The sequence below is a fragment of the Podarcis muralis genome, chromosome 10 (assembly GCF_964188315.1).
Source record: "Podarcis muralis chromosome 10, rPodMur119.hap1.1, whole genome shotgun sequence".
NCBI classification, from domain to species: Eukaryota; Metazoa; Chordata; class Lepidosauria; order Squamata; family Lacertidae; genus Podarcis; species Podarcis muralis.
In genome coordinates this window covers 33,468,521-33,483,532 of record NC_135664.1, presented here as the reverse complement: position 1 = coordinate 33,483,532, position 15,012 = coordinate 33,468,521, and the positions used below count along the sequence as shown (strand labels likewise).

At 43.1% G+C, this 15,012-nt stretch overlaps 1 protein-coding gene across 1 annotated transcript in view; it reads right to left on the bottom strand.

Moving 5' to 3' along the window:
* TPH2 (tryptophan hydroxylase 2) overlaps positions 1-15,012 on the bottom strand; it is a 62,512-nt gene that overhangs the window by 22,530 nt on the left and 24,970 nt on the right. Inside the window, exons 7-8 of the mRNA XM_028747685.2 lie at positions 13,275-13,410; positions 8,443-8,569 (exon numbers count right to left, since the gene is read on the bottom strand). Coding sequence (XP_028603518.2) covers positions 8,443-8,569; positions 13,275-13,410 — 263 coding nt within the window. The remainder of the gene's footprint in view (positions 1-8,442; positions 8,570-13,274; positions 13,411-15,012) is intronic.

Genomic DNA, 15,012 nt, shown 5'->3' with positions numbered 1-15,012 from the left:
CACTTCTGCTTCTCCTGTGCCTAGAAAGCCCAGGTCCAATACATTTTCCGCTTTTCCCGTGCTTTATAGGAATGGTTCCAGGCACTTTTTCATGTGCCCCACCACTTTCCCCAGGAAAACCTGTTCTTTGCTGCTGAATGGGAACAAATGTCATTATCTGCAGAAAAACCATTTGGTGCTTGTTCCGATTCAGTGGTCAACAGTGAGTTTTCCCAGAGGGGAGCAGCGGGGCAAGTGGAAGTGCAGACAAGCTCTCTCATCACTTTCTCCACACAATGCAAAACTCTCTCATATCTCGTCTTACTTGAGAAGCAACCGTCAGTGACTCTAAGAGGTCTATGGGCAAGGGGACTCTGTTTCCCCATTGTAGGTATCCTTTCTTTGCTGTTCATCACCCTGGCTGCTTCACCACTGCCACCTTCTCTCCTCACCCCATCACACTGGGCATCCTAGATGCTCCTTCCTCACTGCCTGGTCCTTCCACTCTTACCCCTCTCCTCCACACCCCCAAGCTGGTAAAGAAAAGCTAGAGGAGGTGCTTTTAAATAGGTAGGTAGGTAGGTAGGTAGAGTCAGGTGGGTACCCTGCACCATAAAAATGTCTGGTGCTGAGGCTCCAGGTGTGCATACCATCGTAATTTCTACAGAGTCCTTCAGGGTCAGGTTCTGGGCACTGTGGGAAAATTAAGATGGCAGACATGTCTGGAGCCTTAGCAGCAGGTATTGTGCTATGCAGGGCACCTGCCTGGCTTAATTTTAAAGAAAAGGGATAGTGCAGTAACTGGCGTCTGCCCTGATATATCTGTTTCATGACAGTCCCCCTCTGGGTCCACTATTGTGGTCTCCTCTGGCATTTATTTTTTGGGTGGTGGGAAGGTTCAGGCGACTGTGTCCAATGCTCTGAAGTCTAGCCCTAACATAGTCACCCAGCAGAGTCAAACTGGAGAATTCCAAAAAGGGGCAGGTTTTTAAATCCTGGAGAACAAACACATGCCAGCCTTCAAAGCAAGAATGGGCAGCTTCCAGTTACACCTCTTTGCAGTTGTTGTTTCCTCTTCCTTTTTAAGTACGGCCATCCATTTTATACCTTTAAAACAGGTAAGAAATGCTGCATATTCATGTACAAACTGCCAGCCCCACTTTGGTTCAAAGAATTCATCCTGGTTTCTTTTTGCCTAACTATTTAAGCTAATCTGTTCTGGGGTTTTCTCCAACCTTCCAGAGCAGATTTGAGGACTTGGGGAAGAGGAAAGGAAGAAGTAGTTATCTTGCACAGCCAAAAGTCCTTGTGCTAGCAGAAGTACTTTGTTGGATACCATCCATGGTAATTATAAACTCAGAATGGCTATGAACCAATACATTTTTGGTAGTTTAATGCACAACAGTAGTTAATCTTTCATCTGGTCTTTTTCTTTTTTAAAGAGCTTGATTGTGTTAATGAGGGTCACTCTTTCACTCACACGTATTTCCTTGCTAGTTTGAGATCTACTCCATATGTAACAATAGAAAACAAGCAAATGAAAACAAGGCGAAATGTTCCTACAAGAGCTGAATGCTAGGGGTATGACCTTAGTTACTCAACTAATTACTTCAGTTACTCCTGACGACTGAAGAACTCATCAAGCTCATTTTAAGAGCTTTTCTTTTTCTTTCCTCCCCTCCTCTCGCAGCCACACTCCGACAGATCACAGATTCACAGCATGAGCGATTGAACTTCAACCGAGGGCTGTGATTGCCGATTCGGCAATTTCTTAATGATGATGATGCTTCCCCCTGAAAACAGCAGACATAATGAGCATGCAAATGCTTTGTCAGGCTCACATTATTCTCTTATTAACTCGAATATCAAGATCTATTGCGTTTTTGTGCCTGAAAGTTGACATGCAGGCTAATGCTCATTATAGGGGGCCCTCAGAAAACATCGCCATAAAACATCAAGAAAATACGTGCTGAATACTGCTAAATTTCTGGGTAGCTTTTGTGTCTTTCCCCCCTGCACACCTCTCCAGTTTCGTGACTGGTGAAAGCCGCTTTCTATTAGTGCAAGTGTGGTTTTAAACTATAAATAATATCACCCAGAGCTTTTAACAACTAAATGATCAAACCGTTCCTTTTGCATAACTGTAATTCCCAAACCTTGGCTGTGATAAGATGAGGGGAGCTAGATTCCAGCAACATCTGGAAGACCACAGATTCCCCAGCACTGCTTTCAAAAAAACCTATTATTCAATAGCTGGGTATCAGTACTGGCAGACTTACATGGTTGGTGTCAAGGTTACTGAGATAAAGTTATGTGAAGTATTTTAAGCATACAAAGTGCTATATAAATGCTAAGTAAGTCTTCAGAATTCTGATTCATTTGCCCTGGCATCTGCAGTCACTTGTGATCTGAGAAATGTTGCAGTGCCCTAGATGTTGCTTTCTGCTCTCATCTACCTGGAACTCCGAAGAATATAAATTGAGACATGCTCATCATAATGAATACATCACGCCTGCCCGGCTCCGAGTTCCAGGACTTCACACAGACTTTACAAATGATGTCTAGTTTCCATGTGCGTGGTGGACTCCTACCAATTCAAATACTGCAGTCATTACTGAGAGGATGGTATTTTGACATCAAGACTATGGCTACATAGCAGAGGAAATTGTGTTGCTACAGAATAGGGAGGTTTGCCAGTCTTGGCTGTTCAACAAATACCAATTATGCTACCCAAATTGCAACTGGCTTGCAAATAGTGGGTTCTTGAAAAACAGATCCACTGTTGATATCTGTTCAACCTAGCCTTGAATTACCAATCTTTTGCTGGTGAAAGGAAGCAGGTGCTCTTGTGCTTTAAAGACGAAAAGAGGGGCACGCTATTGTCAGGCCAAAGATCACACCCTGATACACATTTCTGAATGACATGCTCTGGGCTTACATATGCCAGAAACTTCCACTTCAAAACAGGGAATTGAAAACATTATAGATTTAGGGTTACATACCCTTCTGAAAGCCGCAACAGGTACTGCAATATAGACCCATTGCCACACACACACACACCCAAACAAACATGTTAGTGTAACTGAGAACATTTACTGCCACCTGGGGTGAAAGGCCAGGGGCAGGTAATTTGCCAGCAGGTAGACTGAGTCAGAAATGGCAGTGAGCAAGATCAGAACTACTTCACACTCTTTATCTCCTAGTCATCTTTTCCCTGGTGGGCAACCCTTTCTCAGCTGCTAAAATCTTCACTCCCCTGCAATTCCCATGGATATTGACTCCATGCTGTTGAGTTTAATAGAAGGGGGGGGCATTTCCATCAGAATTGAGGAAAGGTGTAAAATGTTCCTCTCCCTACAATCCCACTTGACTGGGGAATAGCAGAGAGCACTTCCTGTTTTAAGCACTCTGCAGCAAAAGGCGTGTTTTGGGTGGTGGTGTTGTGATTGATTGATTGATTGATTGATTGATTGATTGATTTTTCATAAAATTTACGTAAGGCTAGATAGTAGGAAAACCTCAAAGTGGTTTACAAAGAAGGAGGAGGAGGAGGAGGAGGAGGAGGAGGAGGAGGAGGAGGAGGAGGAGGAGGAGGAAAATTATCACTAAAATATTTATAACCGTCATTTAAAACATAACAGGTTAAAACCACAGTAAAATAGACAAACAAAATAAAGCTCCTACAAAGTTTCTAAACACAAGTAAGCTTGTCTAAACAAGAATGTCTTCAGCAGGTGCCGAAATACAGTGGTACCTCAGGTTAAGTACTTAATTCGTTCCAGAGGTCAGTTCTTAACCTGAAACTATTCTTAACCTGAAGCACCACTTTAGCTAATGGGGCTTCCCGCTGCTGCCGCGCCGCCGGTGCACGATTTCAGTTCTCATCCTGAAGCAAAGTTCTTAACCCGAGGTAGCAGAGTCTGTAACCTGAAGCGTCTGTAACCCGAGGTACCACTGTACAGCGAAGGCACCTTCATCGATATCAATAGGCTGGGAGTTCCAAAGTACAGATGATACCACACTAAACTGGTCCTTACAGGTGTGGTGTGGTTGTGATGTGGCATTTGTAAAAGTGCCAATTCCAACAATTGAAGCAGTCACATGGGACCGATGAGGTGAGGTAAACTGGTCCTCAAGTTGTTAACGGCTGCACAAAATTCAGCCAAGATATGCATATTCCCCAAGGCCTGTTATCTTCCATGTTATTTACTATCCATATGAAATAATAACATAATATCTATACATGTGCTTTAATATCCATATATTTATTGTCTATATGAAATCTCTGGGAGCTGTCATGGAGTGTTTGCAGGTAAGGTGTATGCCGATGACACTATTTCTCAATGGCATCTGAATCGGGAGAAGCCGTGCAGTTCCCTAAGCCAGTGCTCGGATGCAGTGGTGGAATGGATGAAGGAAAACAAGCTGAGCTTGAATCCTGGCAAAGATGGAGGCATTGTGGGTGAGGGGCTCCCGGGCTGGATAATTTGGCCTACCCTGGACAGGGTTGCACTCTCCCTGAAGGAGCAGGCTCACAGTCTGGAAGTGCTTCTGAATTCAGCTCTGTCCCTGGAGGAGACCCAGGTAGCTTCAATAGCTAGAGGAGCCTTTTACTAGCTGCCACTAGCAAAAGTTATGGCCGTTCCTGGGCCAGAAAAAGCTTGGCCACAGTAGTCTATGCATTGCTTAATTCAAGGTTGCATTGCTGCAATGGGGCTTCCTGTGTGGGGCTTCCTTTGGGCTTGATCCGGAAGCTGTTGTTATTGCAGGATGCTGTGGTACAACTGCGGATAGGAGTATTGTCAGCAAAGACGTACACTGGTTGCCAATTTGCTACCAGGCAAACTTCAAGGTTTTGTTATTAGTTTACGAAGCCCTTAACAACTAGGGACCAAGACTGATTTACACAGTAAACTGGCGTGGAACTAGCACTATTACAGGTGCCACATAATACTTGTTCTCCAAAGGTGAGAAATTGATTGTTAAGTGTAGCAGCACCTGGACTTTGGAGCGCTCTGCAGGTGCCTTCCCTCTACTCTTTTCAGGGCCCGCTAAGAACATTTTTGCTCAGGCAAGCCTAGCCAGGCATGTGAAATGTTGACAAGTGTTTTAATCTGTTTTTTAGTTTATCGTTGGTTTTAATAATTCTTAAATAATTAAGTTGCTTTTCACTGATGATTCCATTCCTTTTGTAAACCTCCTTTTGAGCTTGGCTATATATAGATATATGACATTCAAAATCATCCATATTAATAAATATGAACTTTATAAGCATTTTTTTAAAACCCTCAATTTCTCCCAGCTTCAGAAGCAATTAATTTCTCCAGATTTCTGTACACAGTGCAGTGGCAAAAGAGCAAAAGTTGTTTGGTTTTCATTCCTCAGCAGTAGATTAAAATATCACAATAAATGTTACCAAGAAATAGCAGAGAAGACTGTAGTTTTTAGCACTTTAAAGACAGAGGTTGAAAAGCTACTTTAAAGATGGGGGGGGGACTTGAAAGAGTGTAATGAAACCAATTAGTTCCTGACAGCAATTCCTTAATTGGACAGATATTCAGATAGTTTCGTAATAGAAAAAGCCACAGAAAGCTTGTATACCAAATACTAACATCTTCATTTCCAGAGTAATGGGCACTGATACATTTACCCAAATAGTGTAGACCAGCCAAAAAAGGATAAAGATAGAACATACCAATCACTAAACAACCATCTTGTGAACTGTGGCAGTACACAGCAGACACTCATTTCCCCAAAATTATAAATACAGGCGTACCTTGGTTGTCAAACGCCTTGCGACTCAAACATTTCTTTAGAACCTGAACATCTGACACTGCTTCCGCAGCTTCCAATTGAGTGCAGGAAGCTCCTGCAGGGAATCAGAAGCCGTGCCTTGGTTTCTGAATGTTTTCTGAAGTCAGACAGACTTCTGGAATGGATTCTGTTTGAGAACCAAAGTATAACTGTACTGGGTGTTTCTGACGCCTCATGACTCTGGGGGGGCATATCCAGGCACGTATATAGATTCTTCATTGCAAGAAAACACCAGTTATTTCTCAGCTCACTGAAGAAAACACTATGAAACATCTGCATGAGTGGAGTTGTGTATGTTCATCCAAGCTGCTAATTTTTGTCATGGTGTAAACAGAAAGTTCACACGTCCAAATATCCATTTTTTTTGCTTGGGATAGACACACAGTGCTTGCACATTAGCCACTTGTTTCCTGCATTGTTACACACTTTCAGAAATATTTCTGATTCCTCCTCCCATGGTTTTTAAATCCCTTTTCTAAAACTACCTGGGAAGTAGCACTGGAGTTTTCTTTCAATATTTATAGTCTTCCCAAACCCTCCATTTATAAATAACATTTTCTAGCAGCCAGTGCCATAAATTCAGCACTTAAAGGAATACTAGGGCTTTTGTCTTTATGTGAATCTCTGCAAAAAAACAACAACCCAGTTTTGAAGGAGGGAGCTGCTTCTTTCCTGGTTCAGATGTTCCTAGTATAGAGCTCTGATCAGACATGGAGCTCCACACATGCAAGGCCTTTCCTCATTCCTCATGCATGCAAAGATCGCTCACTATTTGATTGTGGTCCAACATGGGCGCAGGAGGCAACCTGGGGGTGCAAATTGTTCCTCTCCTGTGCAGCCACCTGATGTCATCATTGCACTGGATATCTGCGCAGGAAGCTGGGAACTGCCTGTGACATTCAAAGCCCTGTCAAACCAATTGTGTGCTGGTTGTGGTGGTGGGAATTGTGGGGTGGCTCTGGTTGGTTGGTGAGCTGGCTGGTTTCAACCAGGTCTGCCCAATCTCTTTTAAATCAGCAGTGTGTGGCTTGGTCAGTGCTGTGAGCATAGGGTTTCTCCCCTCCTCCCTATAATTTTGGCTTTAGCTGGGGTGGGCAGCAGGATGTGCGTAAGACCTTGCTATGGGGCTATTTAGGGCCAGAGAGGAATTCTCCGGCAGACAAAACTGGGCCTGTCTGGAGGTTTTGCTTACCTAGTAGCAACTGTTACAACTTGTTGGCAAAAAAACAAAAAAAGGCATTGGGTTAGATCCTTAGTCCTGAAAAAGGGTATGTGTAAGAGACCCCTCATCACTCCAGTCAAAGTGTCAGGGTACCCCAGTAAAGGGGTCCAGGAGAAGGTTTCTGTCTGAAGGCCCAGATGAGGGTTAATGGGCCACAGAACTTCCCAGTGGTGTCCTGGTAGGATTGCCCAGAATTGACTCTCATTGTAGAGTGATTCTTAAATCCAGAATTCACCCTGAAGGATTAATCAACTAGCAAATGGTCAGGTTTATTCAGGATTTTTCCGGGGGTTTTCCAGGCCTTCCCTTCTCTGTTCAGGACCCATACCCAATGTCTATGCCAAAGCCTACTGACATCTGTTATAAACAAAGCTGTGGTTGTTTCGATCCCAAGACGCTATCCTGTTCTCATTCCACCCATCATACCCCTGTCCCCTGCAACCTTGGATCACTGCGCCTGAGGCCTTCCTCATTCTGGACAGTGTCAGATGGAACTGCCCTGAGTTCATCTCCTTGACATTCACGGTACTGCCCTTGAAATGCAATAAATGAAGAAGCCGTGTTTCACAATTAGCTTGCTTTTCACCCATCTCCCCCATGTGGTATTGATGATAATAATAATAATAATCCTTTACAGTGATCTTTTCTAAAGGTGACGTGGGTGGTGCTGTGGTTTAAACCACTGTGTCGCTTGGACTTCCCGATTGGAAGGTTGGTGGTTCAAGGCCCCACGACGGGTTGAGCTCCCGTTGTTCGGTCCCAGCTTCTGCCAACCTAGCAGTTCGAAAGCACATCAAAGGGCAAATAGATAAATAGGTACCACTCTGGCAGGAAGGTAAACGGCGTTTCTGTGCACTGCTCTGGTTTCGGTGTTCTGTTGCCCCAGAAGTGGCTTAGTCATGCTGGCCACATGACCCGGAAAAACTGTCTGCAGAAGCAGGCAAACGCTGGCTCCCTCGGCCTGTAAAGCGAGATGAGTGCCGCAACCCCAGAGTCGTTCACGACTGGACTTAACTGTCAGGGGTCCCTTTACCTTTACCTTTACCTTTTCTAAAAGCACACTGAGACAAATAACACAGTGTAATGAGTGCAAAGCTTGTCCCAAATCTTTAGATTCTATAGGTACAAACCATTTCTGTAGTTCAGAGATGTTAGGCAAAAGAAAGAAAGAAAGAGGGAAAGTGTTAAAATCAATGTTCTCTCATTGCACCACTACCTTCAATCACACAACCACACACAGCTGCCAGGTCTTTCCGGGCCACTGAGGCTAGCATGCATACCTCAGCCACAAACCAATCAGAGGAGGTGTTGCCAAAGAAAGAGGGTGACATGTTTTGTCATCACACTGAGAAACACTTCATTTTAGTAAACTTGACAGATTCTGAAGAATCAAGCAAAACTCACACTTTTAAAACTTAGTGACTCACAGTTGCAAGTTTTTGGACATCCTCATCAGAAGATCCCAGGGAGGCCAGTCCAATCTCTTGGGAAAACTGGGCAAATTTAGGGTCAGCGAGCAAAGGCACGTGCCCCAGAAGTTCATGGCATGTATCCCTGCAAGGGAATTAAAATGCAAAGTTAGTCGGAGTATAAAAGCATCACTGGACTCAGAGAACTGATGCATGCAAACCTCTTAGCCAAACCTGAAGCAGTTCAGTGGGCTTTAAAAAAAAAATGAATCTGGCTGTCATAAGTATTAAAAGGTTTGTTTACAAAAATAAATCTTTGACGGTAACTGGAGAATACTGTGGGGGGTTTTAAACTTCCCGTGCAGACTCACATTAAAGTATTTTTGGTCCAAATTTGACACTGTAAAGCAGCGCTAAAAAAAAACCCCAATGTGTTTTTATTTTTGTGTTTTGCATGTTGTTAGTTGCTTTGAGCAACCTCTTCAGGAGGGAAAAAGCAAGTTTGCATTTTTTGTACAAATAAAGAGAGCCCACTGCCTCTGTTTTCAGGCAAAACAATACTTGGAATATGTATTCCTATTTTTTAATGCTATGCTCTGTTCCCCCATTATATTCCTGATACTGCCCATCAAAAGAGCACAGTACGTGCCTGAGTTATTCATGCCAGCCCATCCACTATTGTTCACTGAATCACAGACATGCACACCAGGAATATGCTATGCATGAGCAGGACAATAGGAAGCAAGCAGGAGTTTCCCAGTTTGTCTGTTTTTCGTATTCATATGTCTTGGACAATATGGAAACAGACATCATGGGGATTGTGAATGGAGCCGAAGTCTTAGAGGCTCAGCATTCATTTTCAATTCAGAGCTGTCACCTTGCGCTTCCTGTGAAAGGCTCGTCTGTTGGGAATAGGGCCACTTTGTTACCAGGTGAACAATAATCCAAATTCTCCTGCAGGCGACAAGTTCATGTGTCAAGTTTCACATTACAATGCCCCCTTTTCACCCAGTTCCAAGCATTTCTCTAAGGAATATGTGAGAACACTCTTGAGTGGAACATGAGCGCCTCAATTGATTTCGGAACTTGACTTCCGGCCGTAACCTTTCTTTACAGGTGCAGCAGTCTCAATGGCAGAACAATTTATTTATTTATTATTACATTTTTTTATGGAACGAACATCCAAGTAAGTCATAAAGTAGACCTACTGAAATTAATAGATAGAAGTCCATTGACTTCAATAGATCTACTTTGAGTATGACCAACACTGGATTAGCAACCATGCTTTGCTGCAAGTTCAGTGTCGGGCATTGCCAGGAAAGGGTTTTCAGCCAGCGAGGCTGAAAGAGACCTTTCTAAATGAGACCCTCTAAAATCTGCATGACTTGGGCTGGTCTTTCATTGGCAGAAATACAAATGAGAACCTCTTGGGAAACACCCCCAAAACAATTTAGCAAGTACTGAGCATGCTCAGTAGCCACAAAACACTGAGTGTTTGTTTGGGGCAGGTAAGTGTGGAATGGAGTGCCCTGAAAGGGGTGGCTGGCTGGCTGACTGGAACACTGAACAGTCACACGGAAACATTTTGTTACAGGTCCCAGTGCTTTTTTGGTAAATGTGAACTCTGAAAGTCATGACAGTTTGCATTTCTTAGTGCAGAAATTATTGATCTGATGTTTAGAGATCTTTCCTAGTCTACTTAATTTAAAATGGTTCTGGAAGCTTCTCTGTGTGAAAGAAACAAGCAGGAGGTTCATGATGTTTGGGTTATTCCTTCAGAGAAGCTGAGTACAGCTGGTTTAAACTGGTTTTGTTATCTCTTTCCAGTGTTTTTTTGTCCAGGGGGGCACAGGGGTACGCATACCCCTAAACATTTTGTGAATCTAAGTTTGGCCTCATTGAGGGGCAGTATTTCAATATGAGTAGGAAAATGAGAGTCCCCCTAAACATTTTTTTAGGGGAAAAAAGCACTGTCTCAGTCAAGGTCATGCTGGCTATAATAGGTCAGAAGGCACCTGGGTTTCACTCTCTTTTTCTGTCTCTCTTTCCATCTGGTGTGGTGTTCTGTATTTAGTGTTAAGGTTTAGACTTATTATAAGTTATTTTAAGTCTAAGTTAAGTCTCCTCAACTGGATTTCTTATGGACAGTGCCAATCCTGAATGTGTTGGATTTGTGACCATTATGCTCATTTGCCTATAGTAGCAGTAAAGCTCTGCTGGATGAAATATAATTGCCTCTGAACTATATTGTGGGAATCCTGCAACGTATTTAAGTTTTTACTCTGCTAACTATAAATCAGAGTTCTGCTTTGGATCAATATTGAGTAGTTTCTAGGTTAGCAAAAAACAAAAACAAATGTCAAGCTACCATTTGTTGCTAGCATGAAAATATCCTAGAGCAAAGCGGTATGAGACTTTGAAATAATCCATATCCTAATATACACATAAATAATCCCGGATGCAGGAGATGACACCCATGGACAGGTGGTTCAGTGTGCTGATTACCTGTGAAGTTTTTGTCCATGGACACTTGGTGGTCTTTGACATCATCTCCGTGCTCTGGGATTGCTCATGTGTCTATCAGGATATGGATTATTTCACAATATCATACTGTTTAGGGCACTTACCGATGGCTGCTCTAAATCCATCATGGCTTTGGGGATCATACCAAATGTGATATCACAGAAATAACACCAATGCCAGTGTTTATTGGTGCAAGTCAAAAGACATTACAATAAAAAATAAATAAAATAATTCAGTGCCAAAAACAGCAGATATTTCAACAAAGAGACATCAATATTAATAGAATTCCCTTTGGGCTTCTTTTCTCTATTTAAAAAAAGATGGGAAAATAGAAGAAAAGAATATTGAAACTCCAGCAAGAAAACAATGAACATGTAGAGCAGGCATAGGCAAACTCCGCCCCTCCAGATGTTTGGGACTACAATTCCCATCATCCCTGACCACTGGTCCTGTTGGCTAGGGATGATGTGGGGGCCACCAGAAGTGGGGCCCTATTTTTCTGGTTTTCTTTTCCAACTGACACTCATTATTCTGTGACTATTGAGCATGCTCAGTCCTCATTGACCTGAGGGTTTGTTTGTTTGTTTGCTTGCTTGCTTGCTTGCTTGCTTATTTGCCCCATTCAGGCCTTTTTTAAAAGTTTTTTCTTTCTTTCTTCTGCTGCAGACTTTAGAGTTCCCTTGAGCATGCTGGTACTGCCGTCTTAAGTCTCAGGGTCTCCCGTCTCACTCCATACCTGTTGGCTCTCACTATCTGAGTTTGCTAATAGAAGGCACTACAACAGAACCCCTTTGGTCACATCCACACTATATATTTGAAGCGTGTTTATACCACGTCCCAAAGAATCCTGGGAACTCTAGTTTGCCCCTCAACAAAATGCAGTTCCCAGGACTGGGTGGAGTGGGGGGGGGGTGAAGCCATCTGAATGTTCATCACTGCCAGTCTTAAATACCAGGATTTTGTTTCAGGAAAGACTTGGCAGAGATTAATTGATCTAGACATCCCTCGGAAGAGGTTGGAATTAGAATATTGTCTGCAAATGTGAGACTGGGGTTCATGTAAGTCTCTAGGTGGGTTTCTGTTCAGAGAAGGTGCCCTCCAGCAGTGGGGTTAGAATTAATGCACATAGAGTGACGCTCTTGAGGTGCTTGCTGTTACACAGATAAAAGCCAGGTGACAACAAGCTCAAGGAACAAGGGATGAGCCAGTGTGGTGTAGTGGTTAAGAGCGGTAGACTCCTAATCTGGGGAACTGGGTTCGCGTCTCCGCTCCTCCACATGCAGCTGCTGGGTGACCTTGGGCCAGTCACGCTTCTCTGAAGTCTCTCAGCCCCACTCACCTCACAGAGTGTTTGTTGTGGGGGAGGAAGGGAAAGGAGAATGTTAGCCGCTTTGAGACTCCTTAAAGGGAGTGAAAGGCGGGATATCAAATCCAAACTCTTCTTCTTCTTCTTCTTGTTTAATAACTGATTGGCCTTCACAGCAGTCCTGAGCATTTGCTACAGAGAAAGAGGAAGCTGAGCGCTTTCAAAAACCCTTTACGCTCTGTGAATGTCCTGCATCCCTGGCGCCTGAGCACACCGTTTGCTGCTTTGCACCTTCCCTCCTTTTGGTTAGATACAGGAAAGACACCATGGTGTCAAGGACAGGGGTCCGCCAATTGAACCTTTTCCTTCCCCAGGACAATGAGGATATTATCTCTCCCCTCCTATACGAGAGTCCTTGGAATGTCAGGTGAGTTTCATGGAAGTTGCTTCTCTGTCATTACACACACCATTAACAGTGGCGGACGCAGAAGCAGCTGGGCCTTGCCCTGGAGAAAAGAGGCAGGTATGTGCAAACGTACATGATTTTGGCAGGGTGTGCTGTAGCTGGTCCAGAAGCATGAAACAGTTCAAAGAGGCAGAACCACAGGCTTGAAATTAAATGGGATTTGTGGAGCTGTGCAACATCTCTAACTGAAGAAGCCAAGTAGTGTTGTTACATTTTTTTTCATGTCGCCTTTCCTTTCCTCCAAGGGGATCGGGGCTGCTTAAGTGGTTTGCCTCTCCTCCCCATTTTATTCTCATCCCAACCCTGTGAGGCAGGTTAAGCTGAGAGACAGGAACTTGCCCAAAGTCACCCTATGGTTTTCATGGCCGTGAAACTCAGTGCATAACCTTGGGACAGTCACCTTCTCCCAGCCTAACCTACCTCACAGGGCTGTTATGAGAAGAAAAAGTTGAGGGGAGGTAGAGAAGAGAACCATTCACCTCATCATCACCTGCTTGGAGGAAACATGGAAAAAATAAATGTAATAAATGCTAAGTTATGAGAAATTATACTCACGGTTCTGGAGTGTAGAGAGGATCAGAGCCATGGCGTATGTACTGAGTACAGTGGAAAACTCGATAGGCAAGGCCAGCTAAGAAATCACGAGGCGACAAATATCCAGCAACTGGTCTGACTGTGAATCCAGACCTTTCTGGTGGTAGAAAAACCAAAATTATCCGAGTATATGTGTTAATCAACAGAAAACACAAACTATTCCATATTTTTCCTACAGAATCAAACGTCATTTGTACCAGCTAGACATTCCTTAAGAAAATAAAATGGATGAATTGATGCAGATCATTTAGCTGAGGGGAAAACACCAAGGTTACAATGTGCCAATATCACTAATCACCTTCCTGTTTTATCTACAGCAGCAGATTAAAAGGGGGGATTCAGGGCCACTTTATACATTATACAGGTTTGAACAAAGCATTTTATCTTTAGTATCCTCATAAAATTGTCAACATTAAGGGGGAGCAAATACATGCTGCCAGCTGTGTGTATCATGCAGGTAGTATATGCAAAAATTATCTGAATGGCAAGCAATTTCGTGCTGGGTGGATACTTGGTGCAAACACTGATTTACCTCTATGTGTAATAGCCTCAGATCTTTCATGAAATCTGGTGGCACATTATTCATTTGGAAATCATCGGCAAACATTTCTGTAACAGCAAAGAACCCTGTGGCATCTTAAAGGCTGACGATGTTATTATGGCATAAGCTTTTATGGACCAAAGGCCCAAAGTGTTATCCTGAGTGATGATGTGGGGTTGATTGTAAACACTGAGGTCGAAAAGAAAGGAAATGCCGAAAAGGTCAGATGGGGGGAAGTTACCTTGTTATCTGTCTATCATTTCATTCCATTTATGAAGTGCTTCCTATAAATTATCTCAAAACAATTTAACCATTAAAACAAATGTCATACAACTAACAACCCCAGATCCAATACAGATTGGGATTAAAAAATCTCCACTCAAAAGGCTTGTTGGAAAAAAGGAATGTCTTCAGCTGACACCACTCCAAAACATATCTTCACTTATGAACAGGACGGTTCTTTCTCAAGCTCTTTCTCATCTCATTAGTTACTGCTTAGAATTAAATAAGCTAAGCTTAGTCCTCTTCAGAAAAAGAAAAATTGTGACTGTTGTCTTTGGCTGAGAGCACACATTTGAACCTTGGAGTGCTTTTCTACCTTCAAGCAAAGAAAAAAAAAAAGGAACTGTGTTTCAGCGTCCTTCCTCAGGGATCCAGAGAACAATGCAGGATTCACCTTTGAAAGATGCAACCCAGCTCAAAGAGCAGTCAGCCAATTAATGTTAAGTGCTAGTAGCCATAAAGTCAGAATAAAGGAAGGAATGGGAGCTGGGGCAGGTTAGCTTTTCAAGCCATACACAATATTTTATTTTTGATCGGAAAAATCTTTCTCAGGTTCTTAGGACTATATTTTGCTGTGACTTTTCTGCGGTCATAGTGGGAACTTGTTTGGGGGGGGGTCTTTCCCCTGCCCCCAATTTAAACATTTAGTATTTGTAAGAAATATTGGCACTCCAAAACACCGGAAAAGGCAGCCCTAATAATAACTCCCTGAAACTCAAAAGAGATCTTCCAGGGCCTGGAACAATGAGTGGATGCAAGCGACCAGGTCAAATTGAACCCAGAGATAAGGGGCAAATAAGTCTGACATCTGCCTCATCTTCTTTGACAAAAACTGTGTCAGCATCAGAGACTTCCCACAGCAATTCCTGCAGACTG